This window comes from Gymnogyps californianus, chromosome 1 (genome assembly GCF_018139145.2).
Source record: "Gymnogyps californianus isolate 813 chromosome 1, ASM1813914v2, whole genome shotgun sequence".
NCBI classification, from domain to species: Eukaryota; Metazoa; Chordata; class Aves; order Accipitriformes; family Cathartidae; genus Gymnogyps; species Gymnogyps californianus.
In genome coordinates, this window is record NC_059471.1 from 188,692,261 (window position 1) to 188,715,930 (window position 23,670).

A 23,670-nucleotide genomic window follows, 5' to 3' on the forward strand; every position below is an offset into this window, starting at 1 on the left:
CTTAAATGTGCCCATGAATGGCAATATCATACATTTTCATCTAATACAAGTATTTTTCTCTATGTGAAAAAATATTTCTTTCATAGACATTAGTCCTTCTAAAATAGAGCCACTTCATTTGCAAACTAAGAAAGCCCTAGGAATGCAAACAGAAATGTGGCAACTTACTCACCTGCATTGGAGCCTGTCAAGTTGTAACGTGCATTCAGCTTTTTAATGATATTTTCATGGATCTGATACCAGTCACTCTCTGTGTTGCACCTAGAAAAATGGTAACTTTCTTAACTGAAATAGGAACACAAGTTTTTCAGACCAGCTTCACCACATATCTCTAAACAAATCCTCTTTTGTTCACAAAACTAATAACACAATAGGACCTAATAAAGCCCCAAGAAACTGCCTGTCTCAATGGAAAGGGTGAGTGCTCTTACCATTTGAGAAAGGCACATGGAAATATCTGCTTCATGTGGCAAAGGGTGGGAGAAAGATAAGAGCAATTATGCTCACAAACTCAGCCGTGACCAAGTTCATCATCTGTATAGATCTATCCTTCAGCACTAAACCACACAGAAATCTATCTTGCGACACTCAAGAGGAGACACAGGACTCAGAGCTGGTCTTAGCAGACAGAAAAGTCTGTGCTGTACACTTCAAAGCTATTTAAAACAGGATGTGATCTTCAGGAGGTAGTCAGTGAAAGAGCAAATTACATTTCAGTATACATTTAGAAAATAGCTGCTTTTCCATAAGGAAAAACTGACCATGTTCTAATGATCACTTTTCATGGTTTAGACTGGAGTTAGTCTTAGCATCACATCTGGTTTTGAGTGACGTTTCCTCTTCCATTGTTTTTGTTATTTTAAAACAAACAGGCAATATTAAAAAAAAAAAAAAGACTATAATAGGCAGACAATCTAACAATTTGTTAACCAACAGCGAGCACTTATTTGACCTTAACATCCTGGGAGTCTAAATAAGAGCCAGCCCACATGTCCACTGTCACACTAAATTGCTTTTCTGCCGCACTGATTCCAGCAGCTCTAATTCAGCACAGAGGGATACAGAGGAGAGGAGAAAGGCTGCCTGAAAGACTTCCACGCCTTCAAGATTTGAGTGCTAACCCTGGGAGGGGCAGAACTTCCTCATGTGCATGACAACATGTGTCCCAGGTTTATGTACTTAGAATAGACCACTCCACAAAACGGTTCTTACTATAATGTTCAACATCAGCAGGAAATTACACGCACTGTGTTGCTACAACTAGAAAATTGAACTTTCTTCCAGTTACTATCAGCTAAAATCCACTGTTTAATCAACCATTCATCTTAAAATCTGTTTTGATTTTTCATTCTCCAGCACTAACTGCTTTTTACACTTTTGTTATTCCCATTATATAATTGCTTCATTTCACAAAAAGATACTCTGCCTGCTTTTTTCTGTAGTTATAAAGTACTTCCACTAGCTGCCTAGGCAGCACAAGGCATTTAAACAAGTCCTAAAAGCACTTCATGTTGCCATAAAAAGAGAGCTCCAAAAGCTCTTGCAAGGATGTGAAAAATGCTGAAACATACACAAAGATCTAAAAAGATGTAACCTTTATCTTTAATACTATCCCACTTCATAAACACATCTGTAGAACTAGCCAAAATTTCCAAACTGAAAAAAAAAAAAAAAAAAAAAGAAATTAGCTACTACACTGTGTTGGAACAGAAAGGAGCTATAGCTATTTATTCGCACTGCATTTAACACCACTGCTTCTGAGGCAAACTGACTCGAAGATACTTCTAAAAATTAAGAAAAAAGCATTCCTTACATGTATACTTTTAAGACGAGGTCATCCTTTGAATCTCCTGCCAGCAGATCTGCAATACTGAGGACTGCACAGCCAAAGGGCCGCCTATATTGTACGTTGCAGGCATTTTTCTTTTCTCCAGCTCCCATTCGTCCTGCCAAACAAAATACACATTTGATGCATAATCCATGGAACTGTCTCTCTTAAAATCACAGAAGGGAAGCAGAGAGCAATCCAGCTCAGTATGGTGACAGGTCCGAGTAGACAATGCCAAGTGTACTCATTGCGAATCTGGTCCATCTTCATACTACGTTAGGATAACAAATGGTACAGGAAGTCCACTAAATATGTGGTGATCTTGAAAGGTCTCAGACCAGAGGTACTGCTCATCCTCTCATGACTTCCACTCAGCAAACAATACCTTCTGATACCCAGTGATAGCACACCCATGACACCACCAAATTAAATTTAGAGTTCAGACATGACAGAGTGTTCAACATTTGCTGTCCAATAAGAATTATTTTACTGTGATTGTTGCTACCCATGATTTATACGAGAGGTGTTGTGATTGAGCCATTACATTACAATTTAGTAATCAAATGCTGCTTCCAAACAGGCAACTGGCTAGCAGGGGGATAATCGACCAGCCGCAGAAAAATCAAATAGAGATGCAATACAGGGAGGAAAGATGACAAAGGGGAGAAGAACAATTTATGATAAGGAAAGAAAGAAGGCAGCCAAGGAAAACAGATTTGAAACAAAAATATTTTTCCTAGCCTTTTCTATTTGATTTAAATACAATTGATCAATCTTCTTGCTGTGTTCCTGGCATTTGAAACTGCCCTCTTTCTAACCATTTTATTCAATTGTGCACTGGCAGCTATGTATCTTTCCCACCAAGTCTTAATTTCTGACAAGAAAAGCCTATGGTTGCAGTTGCTGCAGGGCAATGCCTCCTCCAAATATTCCTATGCATCACAGCAGCTAGAAGAGTAATTGTTCATTTTCACGCCATGCAGCATATAGATCTTATTTTAACTTTTTAATACTTCAGTGGTTCATTTATAAACTTGACTGAGAATACATTTGAAAACTATACATTCGGAAAAATTCTACTCCTTATTCTTCTTCAAAGCATTTATTCTTACCAAACATACTCACATCAGAGTTTACCATACCTTTTCCCAATCCTTGCCAATAAAACCAAAACACAATATTTTGATATTCTGATGAAATGCTAAAACAGCATGAAAATGCAAGTAAAAATTATTCCTCAAAGCTGTAAAATACTGTTTACTTTGTAACAAGTTGTTTCTGAACTAAGCACAAGTTAGAGAGACTATATTTCAAAGCAAAATATTTTTCAAAAATAGGAAGAAAAGTTATATTTAGTACTGCACTGATGTAACTACAAACAGTTTACAAAGAAAACAATATATCTAAGAGGTCAGAAGCAGACCCAAAGGTTATTGTTTCACATCAGTACAGCCCAGAGGATAACTTCTTAAAATAAATACCGAACCCAAACGTACACTTCTCTTCTGCTTTGTTCTAGAGGACTTGATATCTGTCTACAGCATCAGGGATTAAAATTATTATAAGACTTTCTCCACTTCTTCCCTCTCCCTCTTTTTAAAGGAGTCAGGGAGAAGACAAAATTCATCTGAACAATTTCAGATATACATCAGATATTATATACTAATTAGGTACATTAAATGTCCAGGCAAGTTTTTCCATGAACAAAGGATGCTTGAAATTACTCTCTTTGTAACAAGAATGGACTCCCCAATGACAACTCCATCATCTTAACAGAGTTCATATTTGATACTTTCATTTTGTTTTGTGATAGTAATGAAATATCCTACATCTAAACTCAGTTAGCAGTACACTTGAAAAATAACACAAAACAATGCTGAGAAATCCAAAGTAATTTTTCCATCAAAAAACAGGCATTTTCTTTTCCAAAAATTTATTCAAAGGCCTAGCTAATCTAACAAATCCCGAAGCTGACCCCAAGCAGTTTTATTTATTGTCGTACGTCTAACAAATATAAGATTTCTACTCACAGATGATTATACCTACCTATTCGGATAATGTGCACAGTGATATAGATGTCCTTCCTGAGTTCACTGCTACCCAAATCCTGCGCAAGATCAGAACCTCATTATTTCTGACTCCTGATTAAAATGTGACATTTAAAGAGATCTTTACACACTGCTTTCATGGCCAGTGAAAGTGATAAATGAACAGTGAGTTCATTTATACAGCATTAACAAATTATCCCTTTAACACTTTAAATTGGCGGTCATGCACTCAGAACGACTGTCCTAAAATATCATGGGCTAGAATATGCTGTAATGCAGCAAAATCAGTGGGAGGACGCAAGAGACTCGCTGTGTGCCTTGAACAGCAGCGATGCACTTGTGCAATTCCTAATATTCTGAAAGTACAGAGAGTGCTGCACAAACAATCTTTTGGGTGTAAAAAGCACAAGGAGGAAAACGAACTGGTCCTTGTTGCAGGGCGAAAGACTGGTACATATGCCCACGTGGAAGTTTAGATGAGTATCCACATACTGCCAGAACACATTAAAGTTGGGAGTTCAGCAATACACTTCAACCAGCCTTTAGAGTTGATGTTCATAACAATGTAAAAGCTTAGGGAGCAGTTCTGAGTCAACCACAGAATAACAATTTAATCCAACTTCTATTTTCAATACCCAGCACAACAATGATTGAGAATAGGAAGAACTCACCACAAAGAGAGAACAGTGTCTTTCAGGCTTTTCTGGACATTTTGGCAAACCATTTCTATTCAGTCTTAAAAAAAATCTTTCACTGTAAGAAAACAAATATGACAGATATGTTGAACAACACTACAGCAAAGTAGATCTCATTTTGATCTTATTTCCAGATGCAACCTTCCTCAAGATACAAAAGAATGAAATAATTTCTTTCTAAAAGTCTCAGCCATATCAATAAAAAAAAGGGAGAGACTCGTGAAGGGTGGTGATTCACTTAATCGTCTAACAAAATTACTAAAAACTCAATAAAAAATAGAAGACTGATTGTCGTTTGGAAGAATGATACTGTATATCCTAGTACACAGACAAACACAAGCAGTAAAATCCATTTATCCTGGAACTGAAATTAGATGTGTAGTATGTTGGTATTGATTCTTGCTAAACAAATGTCAACATTGCCATGCTTGTATTCAGCCAACATTCTTTTTCATCGAAAGGAAGATGATCCTAGGGACATTTTTCCTACTTAACTCTATCAAAATCTCTCACTAGAGTACACTGATTTTAGCAGTCTTGTAAGGGTCTTGGAAGTTCCAGCAGGGCAAATTTCATTTTCGGAATTCTGTTTTGCAATCTACTGTGGGGTGTTAAACGCTGCAGCTGATATAAGTACTAATACCGCTAGTACGGAAGTGCAGAGAATTCTTATTTCAGAATAGAAGAGGGCATAAGACCCCATTGAAAGAGAAATTACTTTTTGAAACGTTCCTATTTGATAGTAGGTCCATTATGGATAATCTCTGAGCAAACTTGGGAATTCATGCATGGGAAGTTTATGAAAAAACAAATTTTCCATGCTTTGGATAATTTTCTCCAAGATACAGCCTCATAGGAAATGTAACAATCCTATTTCTGCAGTGAGAGATGTGGAAGATGGGAAAAGCAAAGAAGTCAGAAGTGTTATATACATTTCTCTTCACCCTCTCGCCCCCAGCCCCAGCTGGCCAGACATTTGAGTCTGGATGCCCTGTAATGCTCAAATCAGAAACAAAATTTCCAAAGTACAACCAGGTTCTTTCTCAGCTGTATGCACCTCTTCTGCTTATCCCAGAGGCTAAACATGGTTTACCACTGCTCTATACCATCCACAGCTTTTCAAAATGCAGCTGGAAAATCACTAGGAATATGTTGGATAAGATCCAACTCAACAGAGACTAACTAAATCTTTATAGCACCAGCATTTGCCTTGTAGAAAATCTGCATCGATCATTCACAGAATCAGTCATTCACATTGAAAGGGACCTCAAAAGGCCTCTAAGTCCAACCTCCTGCTCAAAGCAGGGTCAGCTACAAGGTTAGATTAGCCTGCTCAGAGCTTTAGCCAGTCAGGTCTTGAAAACTTTCAGTTACAGAAACAACACAGCCCCTCTGGAAAACTCATTCCAGTGTCTGACTGTCCTCAAATTTTTCCTTCTATTCAGATGACCTTCTCTTGTTTCAATTCGTATCCCTTGTCTCTCATTATCCCACCATGCACAACTGATGTTATTGATCTTCTTGTAGGTACAGGCAGGTGACTTAGCTCCTCTCGAAACCACTTCTCCAGCCTGAACAAGTCGCACTGCCTCAGCCTGACCTCCCAGGGCAGGAGCTCCTGCCCACAAGCAACGTGAGGCCTTCTGCTGAACTGACTTCAGTTCATTAATATTAGTCTTGTACTGGAGGATGCAAAACTGGCGTGGTCTAACCAATGCTGAGCAGGGGATGACTGTTTCCCTTAAGCAACTGGCTATGCTCTTGTTGACACAACCCAGGATGCTGTTACACTCAAGAGCACGTTTCTTACGAGCTATGTCTGGAGAATGCTTTATTTTTTTTATGTGCCAGCTATCCAGGCTGAACCTACAAACACTTAGACTTTTTCATTGTGATTATTTGAAAACATTTGTGCAATCCTCAGCTATGCAGCTTTTTTATCAGACAGCATAAAAGGCAGAACCTAAGAATAGTAGAGTTGAACTTAAATACTTCAAAGTGCATGAAAATGCTATTTTCTCAGAAACATTCATGTTTTATGATACAGTCAACTTCTGCAACTTAGGTCTCCATGGAAACTTTAAAATTGAGTTTTAAAGACTGTTTATGTGAGTATATTTTTACAGAGAAACAAGCTGGTATTTTGCTGTCGATTTAAAAATGGTTTTCAAAATAATTCTGCCCTTTTGTTTAGATTTAGCTCATTTGCAATATCAGAAAATACAATAAAAAAGTGCGTAGCTTTGTTTATCGGTCTCACACAAAGTTATTGTACATTGAACAAGCATTATTATTCATATTACCAAAGCAGCTAAAGCTTTAGGACCCCATTATGTTGGGCACCATGCAAAACTGAATAAAAAGAAAAAAGTCTCTGTTCTAGAAGTAACAATACAGCTTCTGTGCACTGAAGCCTGCAGTGCATTGGTATGCGTCAATACAAATTTGGCCAATACAAGGTGATTCTGAATTTCACCACCTTATCTTCAGTCTGTAGAACTATTTAGAAGTAATACATACGTACACACCACATTTCACTATATTTTTTGTCTTTAAAGCAACCACTAAACGTGTTGGTTCAAAGAAAAATACCATTCAACAAGAAACTGTCTTGCTGTGGATAAGCTGTCTTCATAGTTTACCTATGAACTGGCAAATACTGAATTTAACTGGGAGTGTATTCTGTATTTACTGAAGCTTACATTCTGCAGAAACAAAGGCACATCTTTTGAAAGCTTCCTACTCACTATCCACTACGATATGAAATTTTCAAGCTCTGCTTATACTCACAGACCATGAGATTATGATTCACAACACAATTAAAAGCCAAGGACTTTTGTCATGCCACAAAGAAATGCACTGATTGCAACAGACATGTAATGGTTATGCAGATCTAATTTCCTCATTTGAATTTGAAATTTTGTTTGAATGAAGCATAGGACCCAGTGGCGATGAAAAAAGCAAACTGAAAACAACAAATAAAAAAAAATAAATCTTAATCCTTGTTCAGTGCTTCAATACTTTTTTTTTTTTTGCTTGAAACATATCACAGTATCAGTTACAGCTCAGATTAAAATGGTTATCTTTGAACATTACCAGGGAGCAAATGCAGACAGTTAGACTTGTAAGATTACGAGAAAAAAATGGCAATGTTATATCTAAGTACAGGGCATGTGCATTTATATACCATTTCAAAGGATTTCTATAGAGACAAACAAGTTAGAAAACAGTTGAGGAAAATAAACAGCCTTCCTAAAACAAAATAAAGACAGAATTCCCAACATCTGAAAGCTTGGTTTCAAACAGCACCAAAAACTCCAGAGGGTTAAATCTAGGGCTAGTACCTTATTGCACAGCAGTTTTCTCAGCAGTCAGTTACACATACATATATACCGCAAATACACACAGCAGTACCCCAAAGCAGAAATACCTTTCCTTTGTATGAAGACGATTTCATTCTAGTTTAGACTGCAATGAATTTTTTACGAGCACCAATCTCACCACTTAAACATGCTGTACACATTTAAACTCTGCTGTCTTCCCACTGAAAATAAGGAAATAACTAATGCTGGAGAGATTAATTTAAGAAGGTCAACAAGAGATTTTTGTACTGTAACTTCCCGTGTATTAGCGAAGTAACAATGTGTTCCAAATCTGCAGGCTTAACGCACGCATTTAAAAGAAACACGGCCACAAACTGTTCTATTTTCATAAGTGACCCCTATTTCCTTAGTATTAGCAGGAAAATGTTACCAGTCACATGTTACCAGTCTAGACAGATTGCTTGTTCTATGATCTATAAACACACTATCAAAAAAAGAACCAGCCAGATTTATACCACGTGGCATATTCTTGTGGTAAAGCTATGTCATCAAATAGTCATAGTTCTCGGTATAGCTTCACTTTCAGACATCTTTATAATGCTCTCTACTTACATATAGGTTACAGTGATTTCTAAAGCAAATAACGAGAGACAATAAAAGAATACTGCCACACAATTCACCAGCTCAAGTTTATCACATTCCAGAACACTGTTAATGGATGTTCATTAAGAACTTGAATCTGAATTGACTTCATTTACAGCTAAAGGCTCATTGACTTCATAAAACCAAGATCAGATGCAAAATATTACCCTTCTACTTAGTGGTGAAATACAGAGAAATGTGGTACAACATGACATAAGTTACTGAAGTAAAAATAATAAAGCCTTAAAAGTATATTCTTAATCAGAGAATAACTGAATGATAAATGTGCCAAAATGACTTAGCAGTACAAGCTGTTCCACAGTAAGTCAGCCCCTGTATTTTATCTCTGTTATGAACTTACGAAAACCATACCCAAATTTCTAACTGTAAAATAAGTAGCAGTGAGCAAAGGGGGAGAGAAAAGGAAGAATGAATACTATAAAAATAAGATTTTGGCCAATTTCAGATAAAGATCAAAGCATTAACACTAACAAAAATAAATCAAACAAAACAATATTATGATGTTATATTGAAGCTTATCTTCATTTCTCCTAGCCATGCTGACAACATGGGGGAAGAAGAAGAAAAAAATTTTCGAATGCTAGCTTTATGCTGTGAAGCCCAATTTCCCTTCGTTAGCTGTACAGTTAACAAGGAAAAAAGGAAAAGGAAAGCAGAAAGGGAGATGGGAGGGAAAGGAAAACAGACATATGTAGCTAAATCAAGCTCCTGCTCTCATCTTCTTCTATCTCTTTATTAATTGAAGACAGCCTTGAGAAATTCATTTTTATGAACATACTCTACATTATTTTAGATATTTGCACCTGTATTTTAACTGAAAGGGGGCATCACACATTTCTTGAAAAGAGTTAGGAAGCAGTAATTTTAAATTATTTTTCATGAGGTAGCAGGAGCCAGAGGAAGACAATACAGTTTTAAAAGACAGACAGCATATGGGAATCTATCAGCAGGTATTTACAACTAAAGAAACAACATACACCAGAAGCTGGAGCTCTCACTAATAGTGAGCTTAGTCTGCCACCACGGATAAACATTTTGCAGCACAGCATTATCAGTGCACAGACCTACAGATCCTTTAAGCTGAATTACAGTCTTGATTATTATCCTAGTCACTGACTGAGGTAACAGCATGGATACAAGCAGATTTGCTGTATCTGTCCCCAAAGATGGAAATTAAACTTGAAGAGAGCAGGAGGAATTGGTAAAAGTGAAGTGAAACAATATCATTTAAGAAAACTCCCCTCCCTCCAACACCACCTGGGCTCCTATGTATTCATCACCATTTGGGGGTTTACAAACAGCAAGTCTGTATTTTTGTGCTGACCCTAACATGCCTTTTGCCGGTAGCCAGTGCGACTGCAACATGTTCTCAGTAAGATGATCTGTAAACCCACCAGAATACCACTGGTGTTGAATATATCTCATCATTACTTAAATCTGTCACAGATGTGGCATGGCTGGTACACATACCCCTATTCTAACACTGCATTCATTTCTGAATATAACTAATTGTTTAAGCTCCACCAGCTACAAGACAGGTCACCTCTTGCAGTGCTTTCATCACTGCAATTAAAAACAATTATTTCTCCTGTTACTTTTCAATTTTTACAATATAAACAGTAAGAGGGTTATTTGTTAATGCATATGACAGACCTAATCGATACCCCAGGTTCCTCTTGCTTGGGTTGGTTTGTCTGCTTTAAAAAAGCATCTATCTATGCAAGATCAGACCAAAGATCTATATAAGCTAGCACCCTTACTCCAACCACAGCAAGTAGAAGATCTTTGAGAGAGAATCTTTAAACAGTAGATAGGCAGGCACATTTGTTTCACTGAATATGGGTATTCATGAGAGAAGCTGAACTACATCATGAAATACAACTAATTTCTAACACACCCTCACACCTGGGAATAACACATCTGTACTTGTTGATTTGAGGACATATGAAAGATATGATTAAAAACAGGCTCTGTCTCCCCATAAAATACAAAACCAAACCCTTTCAAAAGCATTTTCTTGCTAGACTACAGTCGTGCCTTTTTTTAGAAACTCATTCCTGCCATATCTACCTCATTTTACTTATCCACAAATGTCGTTATTTTGCTGCAAAGTCACATGCAGCAGCTCCTGTACAACTGCTAAATAGGACAGGCTGAGCAGTCAGGCCAATGCAAATAGGCTTACTGAAATGCCAACTCCTCAAAAAATACTTGCAACACTATCCTGAAGTAAAATGTTATTCTCTTACAATTCAAGAATGGTCAGTATTTAAAGACCAATTTATCAAAAATGTCTCATTAACGACAGCAAATTACACAGCTTTGCAGAAAGTCAGATTAAATTAATGATTTGTAAAAAGAAGTATTATTAAAACATCTAGAACCTCTTAAAGCCAGGACAAACCCTTTTGATCACCTGGCAATGAAGGGCAATATAAATCTGTAGAAGAGACATTTGTTACAGAAACTACCACAAGGCCAAAACATTTGGCAGGAGGATGTAGCTGTACCAAATATTCATTTCATACATATTCTTCCCACTCCATAAATCATATCTGCTTATACTATTGCTGTTGATGAGTATGTAAAACTGAGCTACTAAAAAAAAATGACTGACTTGTGAGGGATAAATAAAATATACTTTTGCTATTGATATCTGAAAACTAAAAAAAAATTAAATATTAATAGGTACAAGGGAGAAAGAGGACAGACCTATAGAAATCTTTGTAAGATACCAACCCACTGATTTTGACATTTCTCATTGGTCATGAAAAATCTTTGTTCCTGTGAAGAGTTTCCAAATCCAGAACAGTTTTCAGGTCAAAACCAGACTCAGGGAAAGAAAGAAGAAAAAAATCCTCCTCACATCGTAAGGTACGTAAGTAGCTTCAATACTTACGGGGTACCTAAGAGACTCAAGTTCCAATGTTTGATTATTGTATGTTGAGTACTTTATAGGTCAGGCTATTAGTTACAGTTATACTCTACTTTCAGAACTGTTTTGCTTTGTAAAACAACAAATGAAAACGTAATTAATAGGGCACACTGACTGACTGGGCCAGCACTTCAGTGTTCGTTCTTCTGATGTGGAGGAACTCCACAGCAGGCAGTTCAAGTCAGTATTCTCAAGCAAAAAGTATTATTCACTTGAGGCACTTCCTTCACATTTCCAGTCTGACTGGGACCAAGAAGCAACTTTATTGCTAATCTCCTCTGACGACTACTACTCCAGAATTTCTCCTCGTCTAGGATCCAAGCAGAGGAGAAGCCCTGTGACTTTTACTACTTCACTACTCGTGCCACAAAAAGGCTGACTGACTATATATGTCCTGACTGTATTCCTGCATGTAGGAATCTGTCTGCTCACAATTAATAACTGGAAAAAATGAGGCACATTTTCTGAAGGGAAGCTTTTGAAGTTTCTGGAAATTCAGGCTTCTCTTTTAAGCTGCTTTTTATAACCCTGTATTTACTTCCAATTACAATCACACTAAACACATTCTTGTCCACAAGGGCAAATCACCAGGTGTCTTAAACCAAGCCAATATCGAAATAATTAAACCTGCTTATATATTGAGTGTATGTATATATCGATATAAAGGATGACATAAAAATTTTTAAAAAATTAGCAACCACATTCACAAATGTACATACCAAGTTACCCATCTAAAGAGGTATTTTTATTCCAAATGCATAAAGGATTGTTAATAGAGCAGTGCTCTCTTGCCAAAGTGACCTTTACGTTTCCTTCAAGGTGTTTCAACCCTTCTGCTAAAATCAGGACTACCTCCTGAATGAGGAGGAAGTAAATAAAACTAGGCTGGTTTTGTTTTATCTTGTTTCTGAGGAGGAACAAAACAGTAGTAAGTGACTAAACTAGAATGAAGGACTGTTAAAAAAGAGTCTGCTAGCCAGAAAAACTAAGATGCTTCATCTCCTGCATCTATGAGGTATAAATATATATGCATCGATTTTGTGTAATTTGCTATAGCACAGTTTTAATACTGTGCAAGATGAGCTGGTTTTGTGCACACTGCACAGGAAATTGAAAATAACACTGAGCTACCCTATCCTGTGATCCAGTAAAAGTACAGATTATGCTTTCGTGGAAATACTATAAAGGAAAAGTAGCCCTGAGCTAGTTCATTGCTTCTGGTTCCCACGGGTTGCTCCCTCTACCAGAAACCCTGCTAGCGCCCTTAGCTCAAATCCCTGCCCTGCGTAGCAGGCACATTTGCATGGAGAAAGTCAGGATCCAAGATTACATCAAGATAAAAAGCATCCACAGATAATGTGGAGGTATCTGAGTAATAATTTCCAAGGAACAGTATTAATGAAGTGAAGGTTACACACGTTAAAAAAATAGTATTTTAAGGGGAAAAGGCAGAGTAGCCTGTCACCTAACGATAGATTAAAAATTGTACGGAGCATCTAGATTGTGTGTGGCATATGATATGGCATTGTACTGAACACACTTTCATGTACGTACATTTTTTCTTTACAAAAATTCTGTGTTGCTGAAAAACTACAACAAAGTCCAGTCCGAACTCTGCCTCTCTAGTCAGTGTTCATTCCTCCCAAAAATTCTGTGCTATTGGGATCAGGTAACTTAGTCTGAGGTACAGTTAAAACATATCCCTAAACAATTGGGGAAAAAAAAAAAAAAAAAAAAAAAAACACACACACTTTTTTCCCCGAGAATGATATTATTTCTCATAGATAATGGTAGAAACAAACCCCTCTCTATATGCAGGGTTATTTATTAGTAAAGCCTCCGAATTTCCATGACATTCAGAAACACAAAACTTAAATATCGAACAATCAGATATTGTACATATAGGAGCAGAAAATCTGAATATCAACTAATTTGCATGCATGTATGCACATATATAAAAATTCTTTCTCCCTCTCTCTCCAACTTCTGTATTTGAAATACATCGCACCATCTGAAATGATTTCCAAATCTGGTTTTAAAGTGCCCTCCCAACCATTTCCCAAACCTAATTTGTTCTCTTCTCTGATGTTAGAAAAAAATGAAGAATCAAGTGTCTGGAAAGAACATGGAAAGGAACAATAGACGCACACATTGTATACAACAAAAAAAAGTCCAAAATAACATCTCTAGCATAACCCTTCCAACCTCAACCATTCTGTCATTTTGTGATTACGTGTAAGTACCACATAAAGGCAGCACAGACAGACAGCTGGGTCATTTGGGTCTTTATGGAAATGTGGTTCTTTACACATTCTTCTCCATCTTCCACCTCTGTGAGTTAATAACTGCCATGCTACAACACTTTACCACTTGTCTTTACTTGCCCTGAAGTTCCAAATGACTATAATTAACGAACTGTTCCTCACAACAACATGCGACATATTCCTCATTAGCCAGAGGGCCATCCACACAGGACTCTTCTGTACTTTTTTTAATAACTTCCATAGCCTTGCACTGAGTACACACCCTACAGCTTCACAAATATATTCTCCATCTCCTTTGTGGTCTAGTGTTCAACACTGTTTAGAAAAAACAAAGAATTTAACTATTTGAGTCTCCTGCATTTAGAGTGCTGATGTCTGGAGCACTGATCTTAAGTAAACTACATATTGAAACCCAAGGTAACCCACTTACATGCTTAAAGTAATATTGAATCTTTGAGCTCTTGCTCAAGAGAGGCCACAGGGATATCTTCAAAGACAGACATCTTGAGCTCTCAGTAGTGAGGCTTCTGGGTAATGGAAATGTATTATCAACTTGATTCAAGAGGTATCCAAGCCCATCCTTGCTGTTGTCCTGACTCTTAACAATTAAGAACAGTCAGTTGTATAAACTTTAGTTAGAGGGATGATTAAAAGTCAGGTTCTTTGAGCTGTGCTAGAACAGAGCAGATCTCAGGTTTCAAGATGCTGACAGAAGTTGCAAAAACATGCCTTTAAACATTCTCCTACTATACCAAAATCCTTTAATATTTTCATAGAATAAGGGGGGAGGGGAGTATTTGTTTCTTAAAGGGAGAAAAACTGACATGATAGCTTTTTTCTGAAAAAAAGCAAAAAATAAATTAGAACACAAAGTAGTAAATATTTTGACCAACAAAATGTGGATTTCAGCTTTCAGCAAGTGATTTAACTGATTTAAAGTAATAGCAGAACTGAAAGAAGAAAGGCATAAAAAGATTGATGATGTGTATGAATGTCACTAAAAAGGTGAGGTTGAGAGTACAACAAAGGAAGGGTAATCTTATTCTTTGATATGGTCTGGAGTTTACACAATCATTAAGCATATAATCAAAAGCTCACAAAATAGAAAATGCAGTTTGCTTTCACTGGCCTTGGATAAACAGCCTATTCCTCTTTGTGCTGCTTAAGAATCCGTGCTCATTTGAGGGCAATATGATAGCTACCAACAAGGTTGTTCAAGGTGATAGGAAAAGGAGGATTAGCATGCCAACTTATCTCTGCTCCTCACACAGATGGGGCCAGAGGCATCAATCATTTGTGATAAGACGTTCACATCATATTGACACAGACACAAAGCGTATATCAATGAAAGAAAATCTTACCGCACTCCATCTTTCTGAAGTGCTGCCTTGAAATTATCCTATTAATAGCATTGCTATTTGGAAAAAATTATAACATTAAGAAAATGGCTTAGAAAAGACACTGCTACACAAGAACTGTGTGCCACATTGCAGATTTAAGAAAAATAATTTCTACAGCAGAATGTTGGCATAACACAGAGGCACAAACTCTACATAAATGTAAAGGTCAGCAAAGCAACTGGGACTTTGGGCATGAGATGATGCGGCATTCTTATGCATACTCATCAATGCCAAGAACAGGGTCCGCAGTCTGAATTGAACAAATGTAGACAGCAGGCTTAATACCCTCCATTCCCTTTTTCACAACACACTGCCCAGTGTTGTTGGTGTTTTCAAAATTCTCTCAACAAAAACCAGGCAAGATCTCTGGATAGCAATGTGCTACAAATATAAATACGGTCTTATAGTATCTACACTGGAAAGGTAGGTATTTCAGAGGACATTGGGATATTTGATTTTTTGAACCCAGTCATCCAGTAAACATTTTCTTTGGGGTTTTGGTTTTTTGGTTTTGTTTTTTGTAACAGCAGAATATTCTTGTGGCAAGAAATAAAGTTAACAGAGTCTCAGTGAATAATGCACGTTGTCTGGAAAACAGCGAGGCTGTTACTTTGTCCCTTGCAACTTGTTAAACTGATTCTATTAAAAGCTGATAAGTGAGATCTTTCCAGGATCTGATTAAAAAAAAAAAAAATCAATATATTTTTGATTAAAGGATTGGTGTTCTTAGAGCTCCAGTGTAAACGGGCCCTCTGGCTACACTAAGGTCACCACTGCTGCAACAAAGTGCTGTACTGGGTAAATGATATGAGTACACGTGATGAGTGGCATTCTTCAGGGGTCGGTACTGGGACCAGCGTTGTTTAACATCTTTGTCAGTGACATGGACAGTGGGATTGAGTGCACCCTCAGCAAGTTTGCCAACAACACCAAACTGTGTGGTGTGGCCAACTCGCTGGAGGGAAGGGATGCCATCCAGAGGGACCTTCACAGGCTTGAGAGGTGGGCCTGTGCAAACCTGATAAAGTTCACCAAGGCCAAGTGCAAGGCTGGGGTGCCCCACATGGGTTGGGGCAATCCCAAGCACAAATACAGGCTGGGCGATGAGCGGATTGAGAGCAGCCCTGCGGAGGAGGACTTGGGGGTATTAGTGGATGAAAAACTGAATATGAGCCAGCAATGTGCACTCGCAGCCCAGAAAGCCAACTGTATCCTGGGCTGCATCGAAAGAAGCCTGACCAGCAGATCGAGGGATGTGATTGTCCTCCTCTGCTCTGCTCTCATGAGACGCCACCTGGAGTACTGCATCCAGCTCTGGAGTCCTCAGCACAGGAAAGACATGGACCTGTTGGAGCGAGTCCAGAGGAGGGCCACAAAGATGATCAGAGGGCTGGAGCACCTCTCCTACGAAGACAGGCTGAGAGAGTTGGGATTGTTCAGCCTGGGGAAGAGAAGGCTCCGGGGACACCTTATTGCAGCCTTCCAGTACCTAAAGGGGGCCTACAAGAAAGCTGGAGAGGAACTTTTTACAAGGGCATGTAGCGATAGGACAAGGGGTAATGGCTTTAAACTGAAAGAGGGTAGATTTAGATTGGACATGAGGAAGAAATTCTTTACTATGAGGGTGGTGAGACACTGGAACAGATTGCCCAGAGAGGTTGTGGACGCCCCATCCCTGAAAGTGTTCAAGGCCAGGTTGAATGGGGCTTTGAGCAACCTGATCTAGTGGAAGGTGTCCCTGCCCATGGCAGGGGGGTTGGAACTAGATGGTCTTTAAGGTCCCTTCCAACCCAAACCATTCTATGATTTGATGATGTGGGCGAAAAGCATGTACTATCATCAGATGTCTTTTATTTCTCCGAAAATCTGCCACTACAAAACTGGTAACTGTGTAAGCTGTTGAAGTACATACTATTGGCTTTCTAAGTGTGATCTAACTGCAGGAAGAGATTCATTTCATTAACTTTTGTGCTGGTAAGAGAAGAAGATATCCCCAAAGCAAACAATCATCACCACACTCTTCAGTACTCTAAATGTTGGGAATCTAAGCATCTTCATATTCCAACTTTAAAGAACAGAAGCTACTGATAATTTCTTAGGAATAGAAAAACCTCAAAAATTTCACAAATCTCATAAATGACCACACATTACAATAGATTTACGAAGCAGCTAACAAAGAGCATCAGAACACAGGATCATTGCACTCTGCTGAAATGTTGAAAACACACGTTTCCAGTCTTCCTTTGGAGCTCTAACAATGTCCTATCTTTTACATAAAGTTCAAACTTAGTTATTTTCTCCTAAGTGCATCTCACATTAAATCAAGTGCATTCAGGTGTCTTATAATCCCTTTTAACTCTGAAATTGTTTTTGCAATGTGATTGTAATGGCTAAAAAAAAAAAATCAGTTAACTCCCGAAGTAAAAAATTACGTAAGTACAGCTGAGTTACTCCATGTTTTACAGGATTTCCCCCCATTCAAACTATGATCCTGTAATATCCATCTTATACATTTTATGATCTACATGATCAGGTTAGTTTGAATCATGTGTTCGCTTTTGAAGAAAATCTTCTGAGCATCTCCACATTTTGGCTCACAATCCAGAACAGTCTAAGCTAGTGAACTGGATTTCTTCTGCATAAAACTAAACTGGAACATATGTTCTTGCCACTCAGTCCACACAACCACAGAGTCAGTCCAAAGTACAATCCTTAAAACATTTACACATTAACATTGGGCTTACCATGAACTGCTGCTCTACAAATCCACTCCTACTGGCTGGCACTACTTGCTGAAGCAGACAGCAGTCTTAGACTTTCAAACTGTTCATCTAGTTATAACAAAATTAGATGATATAAAAACAAACCATCAAAGCTCAGTACTAAATTGATAAGACCTTCTGATTTTGCTTTTCTCAAACATTTGTTGAGCATGCCAGATTCAAGGAACAGATTTTATAAAAGCATTTCTTAACAACACTAATTAACTACCGTCTGGACTCTCAATAGATCTAGATAGAGTATGTTTGAGATAATATGCTTTAGAAACAGACTAAGATGTTGTACAACTCTAAGTAGCCAGTAAAAGCTCAGCAGGGGCCAGGAAAACAGGACTGAACTGAAAGACAAAAAAGCCTTGAAAGAACATGTGATCACAGACCTCTTTCATTTTCCAAATACAGTAACAACACTACTCTACAACTGTGTATGCTAAAAATTTTGCCTTAGGATTCTAATAGTGTCATTAGTTCTACAAATTAAACTGTCATCAACATAGCTTTTTACTTTCTTAAAGAACAAAAACCTCAAGAATACACAAACAGGGCTTGTGACCTTAACAGAAATAAAAGAGGAAGAGGAATGTAAGGTTAGAAGATGTAATAGTGCATAAACCAAAGAATTTTACTGGGACAAGCCATATGGCTGTACCATGTTAAAGCAGTGCCACTCACACACTTGCTCTATCCCACTCAGGGGTTGTTACTGTTCTAAGAAAGAAAACTGCAAAGCAAAAAGAAGGGAAGGCAAACGGAACAAGATACAAGAACACAGCAGGGAAAACTCCAGGAATCATCAGGGGCTGACTTCAGCTGTTTATTGTTAATTTAAGTGATAGCAAAAATTATTCCTAGCAGCTAGTTTAGCTAGAAAATATGGATATATACATATGCATACACAGTCAAGTGAAATTAGTATGCACCAATTAAGTAGAAAATGAATGACTTGCAACTGTAGTCTTAATGCATCAAGTGCAGAAGTATGTAATCACTTAGATTTAAATACTTGACTTAAATACTGACAGTTTTCTTGCTTCCATACAGGAAGTAGAATATTCATGTCCAAAAAAAGCCTTTTAAAGTGTGAAGACACACATTAGACAATTATATCAATACAGAAACAGTCTGCAAAGTAATACTTATTATTACTGTTTATTAACAACAATAATAAAGTCATAAATAAACCTGTATTTTATTACTACATCTACCTTAATACAACAAAACCGATGTTATTGTGGACGTCAACACAATTAGAAACAGTTATTTTTAATACCAATTTCCAGCAACAAAAAAGCCTGGAGAAAAGTACAGTCTCATACTGTCCCAAACAAATGGCAAGTGATCACAAAAGAACATTTATCTCTACCTTACTAAAGTTGACAGAAAAAATCCTGTTGCCCAAAGTGGGCACTGATCACACTAAGTTAGGTGCAAGCGATGCATCACAGTTGCTACCAATCTAGAGAAATCTTTAGTGAAGAAGTCTGAAGGTCAAAAAGAACCCCAAGCATCACACTGATTTTTTTGTCACTATCTGACATCAGATTTCTTCTCTGAGCAAGTCACTGATTCCTTTCAACATCACAGTTTCTCACATCTCACCTGAAAAACATATTATTATCTTAGTACATGTTGGGAAAATTATGAACATTTATCCATGCTTTTAAGATGAAATATTATTTAATTGAGAATAATCTAGTTATAAATGTACCTAATTTTCCTTTTATTCAAAGCACTAAAGGAATATTAAGACACATTATCAAAACCACAAGAATGGTTCAATGGTTTTACGGATTTAATTTCCATCTCGTACTTATTTTAAAAGGTGCTATCCTAGAAATGCACTGGTAGGTCACACAATGAGAGCACCAATTTATATGTTAAATTAGAATAATATTCCTTAAACATGTACATTGCCTACCACAACATAATAATAAGAGACACACAGACCACGCTTTCTTTTTTAACAAAAGAATTTCAATATATACTGAAGCCACAGTAGTAAATTTGTACATACATGTATCAGTTATTTTTGACCCGTCTACTCTAAAACCTTTGCAAATATTTTAAGAGCAAATTCAGAGTGCTTTTCCTTATGGATTCTACTCTGAGGGGCTCATGTCAAGAAGTCAGATAACTAATATTGAATATCTATATCCTTTATGAATTCAACATCAACTCTTTCTGAACTTGAAGGTTCAAACTTTATTGAGGTCTAAAGTAGTGAAAGAGAAAACAAAAAAGAAATAGGATGGATTCAGCTCAAAATTACTTCAGGGTATGCTGAGCAGCTCTTTAATCAATACAGTCTATAGATTCTAAAGAGCTATCCAACATGCCCTAAAGAAGACACAGACATTTCATCAGCTGAATGACTTTCTGTGTTTCACTGACTATAACTAGGTCTCCGTAGACTGTAACAGGAGACTAGAGATGCAATTCACACAAAGATCTTAAGTTTAGATGTCTTTGGAGCTGGATTCCAATCCTAAAGTCCATTTATTCATCATGAAACCTTCTAAAATTAAACAAAAAGGAAATGCTAAGCATTGGCATATGTCTTAAACTTGGCATCTTACTCATGACTACAGAGATACCTTCACCTACTCAGATTCCAGAGCCTGATGGCGTCCCCCTCCCACCCTGAAGATACACTTGCATGTTCTTTCAGGACCAATTCTTTTCTAATGAAGCACAACTAATCAGAGAAACAAAAGGTGATGAAGAGGAGCAAATACTAAATTGAAACATAAAGCATGCGGTGACCACTTTGGATTTTTTAATTATTATTTTTTTAATAAAGAGGAACAAGAGCGTTGTGTAGGTGAAGAACAGATTTATATTAATAGGTTGGGTTTTTCTTTAAGAAAACAAAGATCCATGCTCAGTTTCTTGCTCTGCCTTTGAATATTCAAACTTACATTTCCTGTCTTCCAGGGAGTCTGGACTGTCTCTTAAGCTACAGCAATTATCATTAAGATATTGCATAAAGTGTAAAGGGAATTACAATTATTACTATTCTCCTTTTCCTCCTCTGGTTGTCTTTACAAAGACAAACAGTGGCTAACATTGCATTGTTTTAGAACCCAGCCCTGCCGAGAATACTTACTGAACTTCGTTCCCGGGGCAAAACACATGGGTCACGAGAATTAGAGAAAATTTGTGTGCTGACATTCAGGATCATAGTTTTCAATTTGGTATCTAAATTTCTTTCTATTTTATACAGCTATATTCTTTTAATATGTTCTTAGCATGTAATGATGTTATATTTTCTTATTAGACACTCAATTCTAGTCCCATTAAGTCAAATGCAAGAACTGTTAACACACTGTGCTTTCTGCTTATAACTTGGTTTGTCTCAGTTGCTATGGCATGCTTTTTTCAGAGACAATCTATAACTATAGCAACAACAACAAAAAGTTTCATTAGCTTTTATTGTTCAATGACTATATTCTAAGTCTGATCAGTTCTTAATGTTGCCTGAGAAAACAACAACTTTACAATTGTGTAACGACAACCTTATTCTTGCACTTTGATATAAAGCTCAGCTATTAAACCATACCTTCCCTATGTTACCAAGTAACTTCTTTTTCCCCCGTTTCTCCAAGCACAGACTTTTCCACATGGTAACATGCTATCCACATTATTAATAACTCAGATATTTTCAAAATAAAGGAAGAGAAAAATCAAACTCTTTCAAAATATTCGACACTACAGTTGATCAGAAAAATCAATAACTGCAAATTTGCCAAGTCACTATCACAAAATCAAATTGTTTTATGCATGTGCCATGGTTTAACCCCAGCTGGCAACTAAGCACCACGCAGCCACTTGCTCACTCCCCCCACCCAGTGGGATCGGGGAGAGAATCAAAAAAAAAAAAAAAAAAGAAATCTCATGGCTTGAGATAAAGACAGTTTAATAGGACAGAAAGGAAGGAAAAATAATGATAATAATAATACTAAAAGAATTAGAATATACAAAACAAGTGATGCACAATGCAATTGCTCACCACTCACCGACTGATGCTCAGTTAGTTCCCGAGCAGCGATCCACCCCTCCCGGCCAACTCCCCCCAGTTTATAGACTGGGCATGATGTCATATGGTATGGAATAGCTCTTTGGCCAGTTTGGGTCAGCTGTCCTGGCTGTGTCCCCTCCCAACTTCTTGTGCCCCTCCAGCCTTCTTGCTGGCAAGGCATAAAAAGCTGAAAAATCCTTGACTTAGTATAAACACTGCTTAACAACTACTAAAAACATCAGTGTGTTATCAACATTATTTTCCTGCTAAATCCAGAACACAACACTATACCAGCTACTAGGAAGAAAATTAACTCTGTCCTAGCCGAAACCAGGACAGCATGTTAATAAAAATTACAGCCTCTTATCAGTAATGTATAAATACTCAAAATTCAATGAAAACATTCTGTATAAACTCTGCAGCAATATACAGATAGATTTATAATAATACATTAAAAATAATCTCACTAAGAAAAATGACACAAAATATCATTTATATGCTGTGGTTCCTTGCAGGCCAGTAACATGAAGAAGCCAGGTGAGCTGTGAGCTCGAACACGCTATATTTCTTTCTGAATGTTGCTAACCATTCTGGATCAGAGCGTCCTACCCAGAGGCTGCTTTTTCTTGCACTGCTCTGCAGCTGGACCAGGAAGGGAGCTACTATACTCAAGCTTCCTAAAGCCTTACTATTCCTTTTCGTAGATACTTGCCCCACCTCCGTATCTACAATTGCAATTCAGTTTAACTGTGATACTTAAACAAATGTTTCTGTTCAAACAGCTGAATGTATGAAACAGGTAACACAAAACAAAAAAAAGGCTGTGGAAAAAGATACATAATCAATTAAAAAAATTAATCAGATAATGTTGCTTCTAGTCCTCCAACAATCTTTTAAAGCTGCTATTTCAATTGCATAAACCTGAGGTTACAAAAAATGAAATACATACATAGAGAGATCTTACATTTCCAGGTCCACCTGATAAGAAACTAAGTTAATCTTAAGAAAAATATCAGAACAGAAATTCTATCATTAAATCTCAATTCTGCTATTTTTACTCCCTCCAAATGAACTCTTTGTTTAAGAGGCTACAGAGATCACTTCCTTTATGTCAATTTACATCAGATGGACAATGAACACTATATTAGAATCCACATAAAGCCACATTTTTGGACCAATTGTACTTATGAGCTTGTACTTAACATTATCCATTCAAACAGTCCCATTAAAACAAGCAGGATTACCCACCTGAGGAAAGCTTGGTACACATATAGTGCTTGCAAAACTGAAACTTGAGGTAAAAAGCAAAAAAGTCCAAAAAAACAAACCAAAAAAATTCTAATACCGTAAGCAATGACTTGAAGAAATACATTTTAAGTCACGTATATTCATATACTTCTCTTGTTAATTGAAGATCTTTCTGTTTCAGAAAATAAATTATCATATATAGTTCCTTAAGTTTATCTGTGCTATTAACAAGTTTCATCTATTATTTTCATTGCATTTTTCTACTGGACCACAAGACAACGACTTAGGAAACCAAGGGACAAATGACACAGCTATGTTGTGACAGACCTGAAGGTGTTGCCACACACAGCTTTTGACCTGCACTTTCATCAGAAATGAGCAGAACAGTCTGCGTATCCAGGCTCCACAACTCTATTATTGCCAGTAGGCTTCGGCATCATCGCAGGGTGTGAACTGCAGCAGCTGGGG

The 23,670-nt window shown here is 37.3% G+C and overlaps 1 protein-coding gene across 1 annotated transcript in view; it reads right to left on the reverse strand.

The window, feature by feature from the left end:
• Positions 1 to 23,670, reverse strand: part of DOCK4 (dedicator of cytokinesis 4) — a 252,421-nt gene that overhangs the window by 123,986 nt on the left and 104,765 nt on the right. The window contains exons 9-12 of the mRNA XM_050897081.1: positions 4,548 to 4,629; positions 3,875 to 3,935; positions 1,814 to 1,946; positions 173 to 261 (exon numbers count right to left, since the gene is read on the reverse strand). Coding sequence (XP_050753038.1) covers positions 173 to 261; positions 1,814 to 1,946; positions 3,875 to 3,935; positions 4,548 to 4,629 — 365 coding nt within the window. The remainder of the gene's footprint in view (positions 1 to 172; positions 262 to 1,813; positions 1,947 to 3,874; positions 3,936 to 4,547; positions 4,630 to 23,670) is intronic.